This window comes from Sceloporus occidentalis, unplaced genomic scaffold, assembly GCF_023333645.1.
Source record: "Sceloporus occidentalis isolate IW3139 unplaced genomic scaffold, rSceOcc1.0.p SCAF_2, whole genome shotgun sequence".
NCBI lineage: Eukaryota > Metazoa > Chordata > Lepidosauria > Squamata > Phrynosomatidae > Sceloporus > Sceloporus occidentalis.
The window spans coordinates 121,420,779-121,440,021 of NW_028316982.1; the positions used below are offsets into that span (position 1 = coordinate 121,420,779).

General features: G+C 38.7%; 1 protein-coding gene across 7 annotated transcripts in view; it reads right to left on the bottom strand.

Annotated features, from left to right (window-relative positions):
• Nucleotides 1-2,678: 2,678 nt before the first annotated feature.
• KAT6B (lysine acetyltransferase 6B) overlaps nt 2,679-19,243 on the bottom strand; it is a 119,323-nt gene continuing 102,758 nt past the window's right edge. For all 7 annotated transcript variants that reach the window (XM_089510744.1, XM_089510741.1, XM_089510747.1 and 4 more), the window contains one exon: nt 2,679-6,653. In XM_089510744.1, coding sequence (XP_089366870.1) covers nt 4,141-6,653 — 2,513 coding nt within the window. In that variant the 3' untranslated portion in view covers nt 2,679-4,140. The remainder of the gene's footprint in view (nt 6,654-19,243) is intronic.

The window sequence follows — 19,243 nt, forward strand, 5'->3', positions numbered from 1 at the left end:
AAAACTGTCTTACCAAAGAAAACTTGATTCAGTGACAAGAGAACTGCAAGATGATTTGAATAGTTAAAGTAATTAATAATTTCTCCGTAACAGCTCAAAACAAACTGTCTGGTATTTTTAAAAAATTACATTATGAGAAAACCTTTTTCTTTTCGTTGTTTATGAGTGATTTTAAGAGCCACATTGCACATCACCAATTCGTTTTACATTAATTTATGCAAAAGATACTGGCTCAAGTTTGCCAAGAGCCTCAGATGATGAACTTCGGTACATTTAAGTACAAAAGAGAGAGAATGCAAACTTGCAAATAGAAACCTGAACATCCAGCATGCACTTCCATTTTCTCTGCATTGTTTTTTAATTTATTAGGAAGTTCTCTGTCTCTTGAAATCAATTTGCCCAAGACAGCAAAAATTCACAATGATACAAACATGGACATATGAGCTTGCAATGTTCTAAAGACAGAATATGAAAATTCTACACACAAAATGAAGACACATATACTCCTTGCATTGCATATATCTTTGAATTGTATACTTCCTCTTGAATCACCTTTTACAAAGAATGGTACAATTAACACTTATCTACTTGTCAGCTTTTGCAATGCACCAATGAGAATATTCTGTTATGCATTCCCAATTTGCTGTTCTCACTTTTTTTCCAGATGCACATCTATGTGGATCTCTGCGAGTTCTGTTGCTACACTTATCCCCATTTCAAATGAAGATGGGAGTGTGTGGTGCAGATGCCTTTGAAATATCTGTGCTACACACAGTGTGAAAAATTTTTTGGGAGACCATCTATCCAATGAAGTACATCCACGTTTCTGTTGTCATGAGATCTTCTGCCCTCTTCTCTGTGTACTCTGGGAATCGTCCGTCACTCTTTAATTTAAAGGGCAATTGATAATAGCAACAATCCTCACATGACAAGGGAGAAATAGGATCAAAGAAAGGAAAATCAATGCAGGGTACTTTGGAGGATAAAGATTTTCAGAAGAAAGGTCCAAAATCTTTAAGGTCAGAAATAATAGTAAGGGAAATATTACAATCAACGAAACAAAGAAACCTTCCTGTGCAAACAAAGAAGGTTTCGAAATGGCACTTTGCCAAGAGGTGGGAACGAGTCAAAGTGGGAAGAGATCAGGTGAGCAAGAATGTGCTGCCCCATCACAAAATGCCAATCCTGTTCATGTAATACCTTGTGATATAGATCCATCCGCATTGAGAATCCACACTGCCGATAATTCACATCCTTCAGGATACAACGGGGAAAAAACAAATGTATTAATTTGATATCTGTGGGGGGTTTGGAGCCCTCCCCCAAAGTAAATCAAGTGTGTTCACATTTGAAACCGCAAATCTCAAGGCTGAGAATGTGGAAGGAGAACTGTATTACTGAATCTTACTCTAAATCTGGCCAAACCTGAAGGGAGGATGGTGTGGCAGAAAGCAATACAGACACTGAATGGTATGATTAGGCAACTTCGGTATATATCCTTAAACAAGGATTAGAGCCAAGAAGGGAGCAGAGGACAATTCTGGTCAAAATCAGTAGGTACACGTCTATTCTGTTCCCACAGGAGACACCCATCAGGCTTTGCCTGTTAGAGTACAATCAAGGTAGAGGGATAAAATAGCCATCTAACCTAGGAAAAATGTATCATCAGTATGGAGGAATCACTTCTACACAATGGTCTGAGTTCTTCATGTTACTGGAAGTTTCAAAAGTGCTTTGTACCTTCCCTTCCCCCTTCTTCTGTGCCACCCAACAATTTGGCTCTAAAAGGTTTCTGAGACAAATTTTGTGGATAACCAGGGTAATTAAGTAGGGAGTAAGTGAGGGAGGGCTGTTCCTGTAACTCTTCTGGAATCTGATCCTCAGCAGTGATGGTGTCCAATGTGCAGTGTATCAGTGCTTTGACCAGTGGGAATGGCATCATATTGTGCTCCCCTGCTAGAAATGACAATATATGGACTTCAGAACAGCAAGGCAATACCCATGCAGGGACAAACTCATTCTTTTGACTGAGGAAATGCATGTTTAAACAGATGCTCCACATACATTTTTCCAAGGCTGAAAAGAGTAGTGCACGAACCATGTCAATAGCCCCAAGTATGTATTCCTGAGGTTTCGCCAGCATCTGTGGCTGGCATCTTCAGAGAATGCTTTGCCTGGAAAAATTGGGTGTATATATACTGTGTGAGCCTGGGAACGCAGGAGTGAATACACATGCAAATCACTCCTGCATTCCCAGGCTCACACAGTATATATACACCCAATTTTTCCAGGGAAAGCATTCTCTGAAGATGCCAGCCACAGATGCTGGCGAAACCTCAGGAAGAAACTTCTCTGGCCACATAGCCCAAAAAACCCACAAAAAACTAAAAATAATCGCTGTTCCCCACATCTGTCAGCCTGAGAAATACTGGTCTATAATGCTTTTTCAAATATGCCAGTTATTAACTTACTTTTTTTAAAAAAGTAAAGCCTTATTTTTCTTGCAGTTTATCACATCAGTTATCAAAGGTAATGATAAAAGTGATACTTCCTCAAAGACATTTGTTGAATTAAATCCACGATGAGTCCTCTCTTTAATAAAAAGGAAATAGCAATATGGTTCAGTCCCTACACACATCAGACTAGCACAAGAGACTAGAGGCTAAAAATGGCTCATCATAATTTATTTTCATGTTAAAATGTACAGCTTGTTTTTGCTTTAAGTGACTGACTAAAAAGGTACCATAAATACAAGAGAAAGTCACTGGGTCTATTTTTATACATGAATCAAGCCACTTGGCTTTTACAGTCAACTCTGTACAGGTACAAAGGCTACCAAAAGAAAAAAGAAAAAAGAAGAAGAAGAAGCCATATAAACAGACACACATACCTTCTGCTTTTTACATGCGCTCTTTAAGTTTCATTTGAGCTATTCACAAGCTACTGCCCTATGTACTTCTCTTAAAAAATAACTCCAATATTTTATAAAGATAGAAAAATTTACAGATGGAATGAAAATGTAAAGTTAGAGGCATTTCCATAAAATAGCAACTTTACACCAAATTCACTAAACTTTTTTTTTTAAATTCTGCCAAGTATTTGGATATATATGAAAATGTTCCAAACCTTGTTGAACATTGGTATGTTTAACTGGCGATCGATAAAGGTTTGCATTACAAAAAGGAACAATAAGCTGCCTTTTTCCTTCTCGGGGGGAAAAAAATATCTGCAGTCAGATCAGATTGTATCTATATGTTATGTTACCACCTTTACACCAAATGTTCAAGGGTGTAATCCATCAGGAGACTCTTCTGTGCCAGCTCCATGGACATTAATCAGATTTGTGCAAGAGCACAGTAATACACAGGGGAATTTCCCAGTGGATTGCACTCAAAAAGTTTCAACTAATCAAAACTGGAATAGCTTTCATAGCTTCTTTTTTTAAAAAACCAGATTTTAAAAATCTAATTAACAAAAATATAATTTTACCCCCACCCAAAATGGGAACAGCCTAAGCAAGGCAAAATAAAAAATAAAAAAAACCCTAAGGAAAAAGAAAACACAACGCAAATTAAGAGAATGGCTTACTGTTAAGCACAACACTTGTACAGTACTTGTACAGTCACTAACAAAGACATTAGCGGCATGCAAAAGTGTCAATTTGAGAAACAAAACAGTTCATGAATGCAATGCAAAAAGGCATTTACATGGCGGAGGAGGGAAGGAAGGACAGAACAGGAGGAAAGCTCACAGTCCAGCACAACATCAGATATACTCCAAAACTAAGACCCACATTTCAAATGGGAGCAGGCACATAAAAATGGCTGTGAACCATCAGTTTGTTTTGCATGTTTGCAGTACATTGAAGAAGTTCTCTTCATCACAGAACTTTAATAATACCAAAACAAAACAAAACAAAAAAAAGCAAACGAACGTAAATTACAAATGGGAACACATTTATATAAGGCTTTCTGCTGCATACATTTTAAAATGGTGTCAACAAATGTTTTTGTATTCACACCAATTGCTGGTTTTGAAATCATACTCTCTGAAAGAACATAGATTTGTGCAGGCCAAATCCTAGCATGCCAGTTTGGTACGGCAACTGTCTCCACCCCCCACCCCCCCAATCCCACAATCCTACCTACGCATATAAGAACTATTCAGAGACTGCTTGGACATGCCAGTATTTATATAGCCATGATGTGCTGGAGGAGTATACATCATGTTGCTATGGGGGGTAGTCTGCATTGGCTGTTGTGCATATGGCTGACTTCCCATCATTCCCATTTGCATCTGCATAGGGTACTGGGCTGTTTGATTCATATACCCATGATTTGCATGGTAGCCTCCATTCATCATAGGTTGGGACATACTATACCCATTCATAGCATTAAGGGTATTCATATTCATGTTCACAGAATTGACATTGTAAGCTGGAGCTGGCATTAAGTTCACACTCATGTTCATGCCACGCTGCATGGTTAAGGTGCGTGCTGGCCCTTGCATGGCCACAGTCTGTGAGGCACGCCCATAGATCTGTGGCTGGTGGGCTGATGCAGCTGGTGGTAGAGGTGCTGACTTAGTTCTTACTGAAACATGACCTTTCCCAGGCATCTGGGTTTGCAGTCTTTGGGCATGGGACAGGCCAATATTGGATGTGGCCATGTTACGCTGCAGAAGGGGAGGTGGCAAATTCATGGGAGGAGGAGTGAGGTTAGGGGGTGGAGTCATTGTAGCCTGGACTTGGCCTCCTACTTGAACTGGATGAGGAGACTGAGAAAGCTGAACAAGTCCCGTGCTACTGAGAGGAGCAGACAAAGAGGCACTATTTGCATAGGAAGTAACAGCAGCTGAATGACTGTAAGGCAACGAATGGTCCATAAGTGTGTTGGTTAACTGCTGCAGTTTGGCAAGGCTGAAGGTAGCAGATGGCTGTGGATAATGCCCCGCTGCAAATTCACCTTGGCCCATTCTTTCATACAAGCCAATATTGGCATTGCCAGTCTCTGCAATTTCACTTAACTGCATCGGTGGGCTAAAGTTAGCAGCCATGCTGCACTGAGGAAGCTGCTGGTTGCTACTTGGCGGCCTTTCAATTACGCAACCTTGAGGAGATTTCACATTACAAGGAGGGGGAGAGTTGATGCTGGTGTTCTGCATCATGCTGCAGCTTCCGTTCATGTTAGACATCTGTTGGGTCACGGCACAACTGCTCTGTGTCATGTTAGTCGATGTAAGATTGCTATATGAGCAGCTGTTTTGTGAGGAGCTGTTTGTACAGATGCTATTACCCATGGTGGAATCGTAGCTGCTTGGGTTCTCATAGTTCTCTGTTGTGCTCTCAATGCTACCTAGATCACTAAATCCACTGTCAACAACCTGCTGAGAATGGTCAGAAACGGATGGAACATCCATCATGGGACTGGTTTCCATATTCTGCAGAGATGGAACAGAGATAGCATTTTGATCAGGGCTGATTTGAGTGTAACTGGTTTCCAATGGAGGCACATTTGGACTATTAGCAGAACGAACTGACTGGCTGGGATGGGACTGTACAGATGAGCCAGGACTACTGTGATCAGACTGTTGACAGTCATCCAAGGTGCTTATCTGGGGGTTTCCATCAGTATTGGTATATGTCTGCAGGCTTTGACATGCCTCCTGAGTCTCTGCAGAATCCTGAAATGCATCTTCATGTTCTGTTGTTTCCTGTGTTAGAGACTTTACTGCTTGGATTGTTTCAGAATCTGCTTCCATGGTTTCTGCATTTGTGTCCTTGAATGCAGAATTTAATTCCTTATTTTCAACTTGCTTTTTATCTTCTGTATTTTCATTACTCAATTCAGAAACAGGCTCCAGAACAGCAGGAAGCTCTTTAGGGTCACTGTTGCACTCATTTGCAAGGTCATCTCTGCAGTCTATTGCATCTTCCTGATTTGATTTTCCATTCAGTTCATTTGCATCTAAAAAAGACTCCTGATTCTCCAGTACTTCTTGGAGTGCTCCTTCCGGTGCTGCCTCCTGAGTCTCCACTTCTGCTGAACACATGTGGCTCTCATCCTCATCATCAGCATCACGATCCTCATTACGAGATTTTTCCTCCTCCTCTTCTTCATCAGGCTCCAAATGCTCAGGCTCCTCTTTCTCCATTTCAGTTTCCTCTTGCTGGTTTTTATCCTGGCTATTTACACTTTCCACTTCTGCTCTGTTATTTTCCTCCTCTTCTGGTTTTTCTGTTCTGCATAGCTCCAAATACTCAGATACTGAGTCGCTTGCCTCATCTTCACATGGCAACGTGTTTTTTTCTGTTCTGCATAGCTCCAAGTACTCAGACATCGAGTCTCTTGCCTCATTTTTACATGGCAAAATGGTTTCAGAGGGTTTCATTTCTTCTCTGTCAGCAGAATCTTGGGACGAGTTGCTTTCAGCCAGTTCTTTTGAATCTTCTCCCATCACCTGATAGTCAGGCTCCATAGGAGTCTCAGGCGGAGTGTACAAATTAAGCTTAAAACCTGTTTTTCTTTCTTTGCTTTGCCTCCATTTGGATGGACACTGTTTCATTCCTTTTGGCCACCCTTGCTTACACATTATTGGCTGAGGATTGTCTTTACTGACTTCTTCCAGGATGGCTGCATCTTTTTCTGCATTAGCTGTGGGGTATGGAGAAAACAAGACAAGGGGGAAAATTAGTCGAATTCAAGGTTTACATACAGCTGGTTTATAAATATCTAAATAAATTTTAAATATCTCTTTCTAATAATCTTTATGACAACAATATTTTCACCTGTCACTTTAACTATTTTAATAGAAAAAGCAGGGCATAAACATTCTAGTCAACTGCTGTAAACAAACTCTTTCCAGATAGTGGAAGGGATATAATTCACTCATCCCTTCCATAAATGCACATTCCACTCTAACCTCATATTATATTTTTTGTTGACAGTTTTTAAAAGAAAATGAATCCTAAATCAGAAAAAAATGAGTGGAAAATCACAACAGATCCATAGTGAGGGATTATAAAAACAGAATGTGAAAACATGAAAAGTTTGGAAAATATATGGTTTATCACTAAATGCACATTTTAAAGACAGTTGTGGGGAACATGCAGCAAATGTGTGTTTTTTAAACATCTGACTGACCAGATGTATTTTAAACATATGATACAATATGAAAGTTTATTACAGTCAAAAAACAGCATTATTCTACAGACAACAAACCTATATGAAACAGTATGCAATAAGTGTCAATGCTAAATAAGAGTATGCAGCTAAAACAAAAATCCAAAACAGTTCACACACACTTGCACACTTCTCTAATATTTAAAAGAAAAGCCCAATATATTATTATTCCAATTATTTACTATTCATAGGCGGGTTACAGACCGCCGAAAAGCAGCGGTCTGGCTCCGCCGCCGCTTGCAGCATCCGGGAGCCACAGCTTCTAAACCGCGGGACTCCCAGACGCTGCGAGGAAGGAGCGTGGAAATCGCGCTCCTTCCTGGGCCCTGGAAATGGTGCCGCAAAGCGCAAGGCGCGCTTTTGCGGCGTCACTTCCGCCGCGACACGTCTGGACGCTAGGCATCCAAGATGTCAAAATGGTGGCGGCCATGTGGAACGGCCGCTGCCATTTGTTACGGACAGAGTCCGTAACAGGAGTAGGGGCGTCTAGAAGAGACGCCCCTTTTTTAAACTGGGACGTCCTAAGGACATCCCAAATGGCGGTCTGTAACCCGCCATAATCACCTTCTTATAAGTTATAGCGACTTTGTAACTGAGAATTTGGGTCTGCTAATAGATAATCCACACAGAATATACTAGATCTCCCTGGATTTTTCTGACAAATTGAGATACTAATATCAAGATGCAAATCAAGACAGAAAGGGCAATACAGTAATACATGGATGACAGTTTCTATGTCACCTGCATTGCAGGGACAGAAATGCTCTTGCACGAGTATCTTACAAAATCTTCCTTCCAGCAGCCTGTAAGGTAAGACATTAAGTCTAGTCAATGTAAAAGCCATTCTGTATTTAATAACTGTCAGATCTGACATAAAGTTTGAGATTTTAAACATCCCCCTGTACTCCCAAAGATGGGGGATAAACGATGGTTGCACTTCAATGTTCCTGATTTGTTGGCCAACAGTTGTCTTAATGTTCTGGCATTTGATGGCCAAAATAGGGACAACAGAGTAACCAAAGCACAACTGCAGAGTCTTTTCCCATTCAGACTGAAAGGAATCAACCAGAGGGTCAGAGGGATCAAGCCCACAGGAAACAACATCCATTTTAGCCAGTAGTTTATTTTTATTTACAGAAGCCTCTACAGAGATTTGCCCTACCTCTGTCTTCAATTTAGTACTGGGGACATATGTTGGTGTTCCCAGTAAGACTCTCAAAAATGTAGCTTGTACAACCTCAAGCAGTGTGAAATCACTGTATTAACATAACATACAGTGCTAATCATACAAAATCAGCGCTAATACCTTGGAAGTAAAGACTTGAATTGTTGTCTGCTAGGACACAATATGCTGCCCTGTTACTTACAACACCTACTGCTCTGCTACTTGGATGAATATTTCTTCCTCCCTGAAAATTCAACAGAAGTGATTTCTTAGTGGGAGGCCTAATCTTCATGCCCACTTTGCTTTTGTATAACCTGGCCTCTGTTTTCATTAGGTGAATCTTTAGTAGTATCACTGTCAATTAATTTTTAGTTACTTTCTGGAAATGAATTTAATCTATACTATATGGTGAAAATCTGGGAGGGGGTAGGATTCTTTTAAAAAAAGACATTTGAATTCCAATTCCAATTACTACAAGTGTTTGCTGCACAGGCACATATTATTATTATTATTATTATTATTATTATTATTATTATTATTATTATTTATGAGAAACATACTATATATACATATAAACTATATACTGTAAGTGTACAACATCAGATATAGCAAGCTTTCCCTAAAGTCCTACAACCAGCATTTCCAGGAGATGTAATTTGCCATCGCGTTTAGAAATCAGGCTTTTTGGGTTTGGATATTTAATTAGAACAAATGCTTGGCAGTTTAGGGTTAAATTCCACTTCTGACCAACAGCCCTCTTTTGCTGAGAGGTTTTCTTCTTCTGCGCAATATGTGTTTTAAAATCATCTATTTCAGAGTTCCAATTTTGGGCCTGTGTAAAAGCTGGCGCACTGTGTTGTTTCACACATATACATCTGGCAAATCAGCTTATAAGAAATTTGCTAAGCACATGACTTTTTTAAGTATTGTGTCAAGACTGAACACTGCCAAACTGCAAAAATAATGAGCACCTTGATATTTATTTTAAGAATACTCACAACAGTAAATGTGCCAACAAGGAAAAAAAAGTGCCACTTTCAAAAATAATTAGCAACCGTTGTAAACATCTGCCAGCAATAAGCTATACATGCCTGTAATTCACAATATTTTACACTGCTTGCCCTTTTAGACTTTCAAAGACTGGATACAAATTGCGGGAAAGAAGATAAAATGGCAATACAATTAGAAATATTCTGTGCAACATACAAGCAACTGGTTTATCCCATTTCCTTGGGATGGGATGAGGTGAGAAATACATGTAAGAAGCATATTACCCACCACTAGCTCACAGACATTTCCTGCAAACTCACATGTATTTTACTGTCTGATGTAACATTTTACATATACAGTGTTCCAAGAGAATATCTCCAGGGAGAAAACACTATGCAAACTGTCACTAATGTTCAGTGTGTGTGTTTAAAACCCATCTTTGATGCTCAGCCCAAGGGCAGGGACTGCCAAATTAACAGCCTATAAGCTATTCATGGAGTCTTTTTGACTATAGGGTGGAGTATGAATGTTTCAAATAAATATATAAATAAAACTTCCATATAGAAAACATAATGAACATGAAGTGAGCATTTATTTTACCATCTTTACTTAGGTCAGGTAATTCATGCATATGATGCCTGCTATGTATATTGACATGTTAATTCATGACAATGTCCATACTTCTTTTCACACAGACATAATCTTAACGGAGAAAAACATCCAAAGATGAAGACAGCTTTGTAAATCAGAGCACATCTTGAAGTGTTCCAGATATAAACACTACAGCATTTATTTATTTATTTATTTTAAATATGTTCTTCAAGGTAGTAAGGAATGCCAAAATTTAGAAGTAAATAAAAGGCAATCGCCATTTACCATTCAAAAATTTCAGCATATGCAGTAGAAAAGGTCTAATAGAACAAATATTTTAGCAGAGTATTTAAAATGTTGGACAAAACAGGCATCTGTGCCAAACCTGAACTAGTTTTTAAAAGTGAAGACTCAAACATTGAACTAACCACATGTCCTCCTCCTCTTCCCTGAACTAGAAGATAATGAAGAAAAGGATAAAGCCCTCCCTAACAGTTTTAAACAGATAACCAGACTTTCTGCCTCTTCCTCTTTGGGACAAGATGTTTACAGAATAGTTACAAAGGGACTGATAAAAACTTTATCCAGAAGCCAATGATAAACATATCCAACTAAGCTAAATTCTCCTAAATTCTTCATTCTGCTCCATTTCCTACATTAGCATTTCAATTGCTTACAATTAACAAGAAGCCCTATTTTGCTGTGTGGTCAATTTCCTTCTGAACTGCAACACAGAATCTTCCAATTTCTTCTTTTTCTGCCTTTGTAGTTGAAGCATAAACTTGGATTCTGATTATATTGATAGGTTTTTCCAGTCTCGTTGATACAGTCGGCCCTCAGTATCCACAGCCTTGCCATCCACGGATCCAAACATCCGTGGACGGCAAGCCCATGTCCCCAATGGCGGTGCATGCGCATGGCCGCACCACCATTAGGGACAGCCACTGTTGCCCCATGGCAGCGCATGGTGTGGCTGCATGCATGTGCCACCACAGGACAGCAGGGGCTGTCCCTAATGGCAACACAGTCGTGTGCATGCACTGGGGACAATGCAGGCTTGAGCATCCATGGATTTTGGTATCTGCAGGGGAGTCAAGAACAGACCCCCCCCCCCCGAGGATACCAAGGGCTGACAGTATTATTCACTCAGACTTTGCATTATATCTTTTCACTGCTTTTGCTACATCTCTTCTCACTATTAATGACACCCCATTTCCTTTTAGATTTCTATTTCCTGAGTAAAACACTGTGTAATTATCTGGATCAGAATGTCCCATTCCTGCCCAATTTAGTTCGCTCACCCCAAGTACAGCAATGTCTATATGTTCCATTTCTTGTTTTACTATTGTCTAACTTCCCTTGATTCATGCTTTTCATATTCCATATTCCTGTAATATGTGTTGTGCAGCTTCAGACTTTCCTTTCACCTCTGAGGTGAATTTCCTTCTGGCTTGAACAGCTCAATGTCCTTTCCCCTTTGAGTCCTGTTGCAACTTTAGCCACGCTAATCATAGTTTTCCTTTGCTCCACCCCAGTAGCTCAATGAGTACCTTCTGTCCTGGGATCTCATCTTCAGGCACTATGTCTTGTTTCAGTTTGGATTGTCTCATCATAGGGTTTTCAAGGTAGAAGACTTCAGGGATGGTTTACCATTACCTTCTGTGCATTGCTAACAAGCTATGGTGTCATTGCCATTGTCTCTGGCAGATCTTCAGTCAGTGTTAACCCCCCCCCCCCCACTTTGATGGCTAATGCTGCTGCCCAGTAACTGTTTGACACATTTAATCTGCATCGTCAGCAAAAACCTGACAGACATGGGAGACCCTACTAGCAGCAGTGTTACCATCAGCATAGCCCCTTGTGTCAAAGGAGCACACAATCTCATAATCACAGAAAGACTGTGTTGTGGAGAGGCTCAAAAGCTACGCCTGTGGAAATGAAGATATCCATTTTATTATAACAAATGAAAGCAAGTACCAAAATACATGGGTAGCTCTACAACTGTCCTTTTAGAACACATTAATGTTGGATAACAGCTCCCCTCATTCCTTTGATCTTCAGAATGGTTTGACTTTCAGTCCTGAAGCATTTTTGGAAAGTTATTACATTTGTAGGTGAAGAGAGACAAAATTCACAGTGGCTTGAAGTTTCATCAAACTCATGCTATGGTCAGCTTCCCTGCAGCAACCACAAGTGTACTTCTGAAATCTCTGAGCAAGGGGCTTCTTACATGCAATGTTTCATGTACACTAGATCTGGCATGGAACCTGACATCTGAAGCAGGATAGCATTATTTGGCCTGTCAATAAAGGCCCTCACATTTGGAAGACATATTTACTAAGGGAAAAAAAAAAAAAAAATCATACCTTCTGGTAAGGCACAAAGAATCATGGAGTAGTATCTGACCCAGATTACTCTCCCTAAGTAGACAGTCATTACACCTTGAAGATATACCAATAACATTGGCTATTCCTTATGAGGCTGCTGTATTTTTATTATTTTAACTACTTTCTCTAGGGTGAAAAGGCTTTGTAACAGCTGAATGGAGCTTTCCACAGAGATAAAAAATTACAGGACAGAAGTAATATACTGTACTGTCATCTGAATGTTTCAAAGACTGCCAGATCAAAAGCAAGACTGAATGAGAAGATTATTCAGTTAGTAGTAAACAAAGATTCCTGAAAGCCTGAAAGCCTGAGATACGTTTCGAAATACACCTTGTACCCAAAGAAAGTACATGAAGAAGATACAAAGAAAGTGGCAAACACTTGAGGTGCATTGATATGAGGCTGAAGGAGGAATGGCTTGCATTGTTAATGAGCATCCTGATAATCTGTTTTTGGTTGGTTGGTTATTTCTGTAGAGGTCTGAGAGAACAGAAACAAAGAAGGTGGGGTGTCTGTGGTTTTCTCCAAGAATTTCACCTATCAAACAAACATCTGAGGCTTTCTGTACTTGTGCTGTTTTTTGGGTACTTCAGGTCTGAAAGAATGTACAAATCCCTATTCTTCTTCAGCACAATACTGAACAAACACCAGTGAAACAAAGACATGAAAAATACTGAACAAACACCAAAATGTTTCTTGTGACTAAATGGAAAAATTGAGGAGGGGGGATGGCAACATTTTTTTTCCTGTTTTTTCCCCTGAAGCCTTTTTTGTTTTTTCTGAAAAACTGGAAAACTGAAAAAAGGGAAGAAAATAGATTACGGGATGTTTTAGCATGATGATTTTTAAGACAAGGAGTTCATATATTCCCCAAATCATTTCTAAAAACAATGCACACTATCAGATTATTCCAATTTTTGTGCACTGAAAGAGGAGGAGAAGCCAGTCCTAGGTTACAAACTGAATTCTTGAAAGCAAGAGCAAGATGCATTTCTTCCTTTGTGGGGCACTAAAGAAATCTGGTCTATGTTTGGAAATACACTAAATCAAGAAGCTTGGAAAAATGAGTCTGATTAAATTTCATGCCTATTTATTGAATCTTTGTCCCTTCTTCCTTCCACACACTTCGCCCCCCCAAATTATTTTTATTGGAATGAGTGCTTTATATCTATTTCATACTATGGAGAGGAAATATAAATAAGTTTCTTTGTTATTAATTTTGCTAATTTCTTCTGATATATATATATATATATATATATATATATATATATATATAGCCTGCTCCATATAAACTAGCAAAACCAAATGTTCAGGAGATGATTACTCCATTTGTTGCAAATAAAAGTTTTTTAAAAAATAAAAGTAAATTATGTTTATATTAATTGTTTGAATACACTGTATTTTAATATCCCAGTTGTGAGAATGTTATGCCAAATCATCTTGTACATATATTTTAAGTTGCTAAAGTAACAGAGTGACTTTCAATCTGTAAAAAATTGTAATGTTACATTTTTTTTCAATTTCCCCAAAAATTTCCATTTTTTCTGGACCCCCCCCCCCAGAACCCCCCCTTCATGGCTTCAAAATGCCTGGAAATTTTACACCTCTACTTGTGATAGCACACCCTGTTTCCTGTGTGTAGCGGATTGTGGCTGAATAACCACCTTTGGGGGAAAAACCTATTGAACAAGGAAGAACAATTTCTGTTAAAATCTCTTTTAAATTGACCTTCTCAATAATGGAGAATATGTGAATCAGGGAGAATGCCTACAAGCATCACCTACTGGCTGTGGTTTGAAGATATCTATAAGGTTGGCTCCTTCAAGTGGTATCCAGAAGGACAAGTTCTGCCATTTTAGAGACACTTTTCGGCTGGCAACAAAAAGCAGTAGAGCTCAAAAATGAACAATAAATTAAGACCCAAAATGTTTCAAACAGCAATACTTCAGGATTAACAGACACACTATCTTCTAAGAAACAGCTAAAACAATCTGATACAATACTAACAACAGCAAATCATTTATACCACCTCTACACATGGCCCTCAGCTGCTCTCTATCTGGATTGCCAACCACTGGATTTCTTTGCCCATTTCCCCACAGATTAGCTGGACAGTGGAGAACAGATCACGCTTTCACCATTGCTTTGAACAGTAGGGAAAGATTAATATTTCTGGAAGACAGGGAGAGGTTTTAACTGTCCTTATAGATACACTGACAAAGATCACTACAACCGCTCAACCACTGGAACCACCTGCTCAAAATGGTTGTTTTGCTGCAGATGTTAGCAGCAAAGAAACAGAAATCTTAATGAGGATTGTTGGGAGGAATAAGTGGAAAGAGACGTTAATCTTGGGCCTCTCCCTAGCATTCCTTTCAGAATATGTGTATAAGTGCATACAACAGAGTTATTAGTACACACATACAGTCTGCCCTTGCTATACGTGGGGGATCCGTTTTTGACCCTCCCCCCTCCGCATAAGGCAGACTTAGTGTATGTCCCATTTATTTGAATGGCGGCACGCTCCAGCGTGCACACACCTGCGGCGCATACACCATTTTGTTCCTCGCCGTTCACTGTCTGCGTAAGCTTGAAGTCGTTTATGGCGAGGGCGTGTACGTCAAGGGAGAACTGTACATGAATACATGCATGCACATACATACAAATACACGCACATACAGATGTTAACCTGTATGAATACATAGATGTCCAGTCCCTATTTGCTGCTCTTGAATTGAGAACTACATGCTGTTCTTGGGGGTCAAATATTTGCCTACCCCTTGATGTATACACTTATTTTAGCTATTCCTTAAAAGAAATTGTGTCTATTACCCCAAAGGAGTAATTTGCAATTTCAAATGTGTTGGACCTTAATTTATTGTTCATGGCACTTCTTGGAGGTTTTCTCTCTATTTCATTCCATGATGGTACATTCTATTCTTTCCTTGATCCCTCATCAGAGCTCTGAATATGTTTTCTAACCTGTGCTACTGAAAGATGTTCTACATGAACTAAAGAACTTATTATTCCATGTGTATGATTTGAGTCCCTCTTCTTCTGGCTATAATTCTTTTGTTTTCTGTTTTTTTGTAGAGGCTCCACATGCAACTTGCTACCTCCAACAACAAAAGGAGTCAGTTGGACATAGGATCTGGTATACATGTTTCATATCACCCTATCTGTTTAATTTATACACAGACCATATCATACAGAAAGATGGACTAAATGTGGAGGAAGGAACATTAATAATTTGAGATATGCAGATAATATCATACTACTAGCATAAATCAGACTTGGAACAACTCTTGAGGAAAGTCAAGGAAGAAAGTATAAAACCAGGATTACAGTTAGACATTAGTAAAACAAAAATAATGACCACAGATGGTTTACAGAACTTTACCGTGGATGATGAAGACATCAAAATTGCCAAGGATTTTTGTACCTTGATTCAGTCATAAAATGGAGACTGTAGTAAAAAAAAATTCAGTAGACTAGGCCTTGGAAGGATAGCTATGAAGGAACTACATAAGATCCTCAAATGTAAAGATATAACGTTGAATACCAAAGTCAGGATCATCCATGCCATGGTATTTCCAGTTTTTCTATATGGTTGTGAAAACTGAGCAGTAAAGAACGCTAATATGAAGAGAAAGGTGAGTAGATACTGGAGCAGAATTCCATGCATAGTGTGGGCACCGAAAATGACTAATAAATGGATCCTAAATCAAATAAAGCCTGAACTTCCCCTCAAAATCAAAATAACCAAACTGAGGCTATCGTACTTTAGCCATGCCATGAGATGACATGACTTATTAGAAAAAACAATAATACATGGTAGAGTGGGAGGCAGTAGGAAAATAATAAGACTGCATTACAGAGAAAGACTCATACTGAGAATCAGAGTTGAAAGAGACCACAAGAAGCTTCCAGTTCAATCCCCTGCTCAATCAAGGAATCAATCAAAGAAGCCACGGCTCTGAGTTTGTAGGAGCTTATCAGGGTTGGTGATGAGAGGCACTCATTCGTAGTGTCACCATAGGTTGAAGCCAACTTGATGACAACTGACAAGAACAATACATGTTTCAGTGTCTGAACCTAAAGGCTGCACCGTTCTGTAGATGCTAACACTTTGGTAGATAACTTTGTGAAGTCCAAGATGGTTTCTGTCAAAGATGATTGCATTGTTAACTGGCACAACTTCTCTTCTGCTTGCGGCCTATGAGTATCTGTTCTAGGATACTTAATTCAGAGGATGGGTGGTCCAAATTTCAAGTACAAGTTGAAATTGAAGTTCTGAAGAAAAGTGCTGAGATCACATGGATCTTGCATATGGCAACTGAAAAAAAGATGTTTTAAACTTCAAAGGAATCTCCCCATACCATTCAGGACTCCACTGTATGATACAGTGCACCCTTTCTTTATCTGGGGGATCCATTCCGGACCCCCCGCATAAGGCAAATACTTCATATGCTTGAGCCCCATCGAAAACAATGGGGCTTGTGCACATGGCATGTGCACCATTGCTTCTACAGTCACGCGGCTTTTGGCATAAGCTGAAAGCCATGTATAGAGCACCTGCACATGACATGGCTGGACTTTATCCGTGACAATGCTAGAAATAGATCTGACAATGCCAGAGATACATCTGCAAGAGATTGGCCCATTATTTCCTAGTATCTCCTTCAAAAATATATAAAAAGGGGTTACATTCTTCATGGTTGGGGAATTGAAAAGCTTTCTTTTGATGATTCCCACACTTTGCAGACTACTGCTGCCTAGGTCATCCCCTTTACTCTGGAGTCTGGATGGAATGAATTTCTTTCTAAGCGGAAGAGGGGCTGTGAGTGACCAAATGAAGTGACTGGCTTCGTTTGGTTCTGCAGCGTAACACTGACTGAGGTGCTGAGAGATGTTACTAAGCAGTGGAACATGCTGCCTCAGAGTGTGGTGAAGTCTCCTTCTTTGGAGGCTTTTAAACAGAGGGTGGATGGCCATCTATCAGGTGTAACTTTGTGTATTCCTGCAGGAGATGGGATTGGATTGCCCTTGAGGTCTCTTCCAACTCTATGATTCTATGGCAAAAGGGGATGCTTCTTAAATTAAAGGAATTGAAGACAGATTTAGTACTGTTAGAAGAAACTCACTTGATAGCAGAAGATGTGAATAGTTTACAAAAAGACTGGTAAGGGAGGCTTATGCTGCAGGCACTTCAACAAGAAGCAAGGGTGTGGCAGTTTTGATTCATAAAGATCTTTCTATTTCACTTCAACGGGTTATACAGAGTCTGATGGGCTTCTTTGATTTTAGCTGTGAAATATTCTGAAAAATTAATTGTCATGATTAACGTATATGGGTCTGACAGTGACACGCCTGCAATCTTTCATGATTCTTTCAGCAAATTTATAGAAATAGAATATAATTATGTTCTTGTTGGTGGTGATTTTAGTTAAGTTTAATTTAATTAATCCTTTGTTAGAGAGAAGTACACCACTCAAACTGCTGTGAGGCTTATTCTACAGGCCTATATGATAGAACTTGCTGTTAACACACACATGGAAAATGTTATGACCAGAGGATAAAGTATATCTTTATATTGGCAGTTCATCATAATTCCTTTGGATTAGATTTTTCTTGAAAAAAATTCAGAAACTTTGGCAAGTCATTAAAAAAGTGTGGAATTTATTCTTTAATTTTCAGAATCTTTGGCAAGTTGATTGTGTGGAATTTATTCTTTAATAATGTCAGACCATTCACATGGAATTACATTTCTCCAATATTCCTAAATCTACTGACCTTTGGTGATGTAATGTTTCTTTTTTTTAATGACAAGAGATTTAAGGCTCAAATGTCATCAGATTTGACAGAATATTTTAAAATCAATGAGGGCACGTTCATGTGTCATCAAATGGGAGACTTGTAAATCCTATATTCAAGATAAAATTATTGTCTGTTCTTCTTATATAAAAATTAAATATAAAACAAGATTTGTAAATGGAATATAAAATAAGATTCGTTAAACAAGAAGCTGAAGTCTCTTGTAACTAAATTTGCTATTTTTGCAAAATTGTAAAAAAATGGAATTGAACTTGCAAAAAATCTGAATAATATTCTTTCACAACAGGTTGAATTTTTGCTTTGGCCCCTTTATGAGAAACATCTTGGGAGAGTGGCAAATACTCTAACAAGATTTTGGTACATTCCCTTAAACAACAGCAACAATGCATTATTATTTCAGCAACAATATTCAGCAATAAAGATGAAAGCAATGATTTCTATGGATATACATTTATAATTCTTAAAATTTTGTGCTGCTCTTTGCAGCTTGGATAATGAAGGCTTACAGCAAGATAACAGAGGCTCTCTTTTCTCATATTATCTTCCACAATTGGATTTATTACAAAGCAATACTTTCTGGAAACCTTGCATATGGGGAAAATTACCAATGTTATTCTAAATATGAAAAATAGGAAAGAGCAGTTGATACAGATTGGTTTCCAAACGAATGGTATAAAACTTTTTCATCACCCAAGACTGCTTAAACTTTATTGCTATATCTTAGAATCTGGTTCTCTCTCTTCATCATTAAATGATATTTATATAGTTTTGATCCCAAAATCTGACAAAGACCCTATTTGCTGTGTTAACTATTTACCAATATCTTTAATTAATGTAGATATTAAAGCATTGACAGCTATCTTAGACAACAGATTTCAAAATGTTATTTCAATTTTGGATAAACATGATCAAGTGGGGTTTATTAAAAAAAAGCAGAGGAGTGATAACATTAGGTTGATTGTGGATCTCGTAGACTTAAATTCTGACAGAACTGATCTGGTGGTCATTATTTCTTAAGACAATGAGATGTCCTTTGGTCTAATTTCATTTTTTTTAACACTGAGATGAGGTACCAGACAAGGGTACTTTCCTCA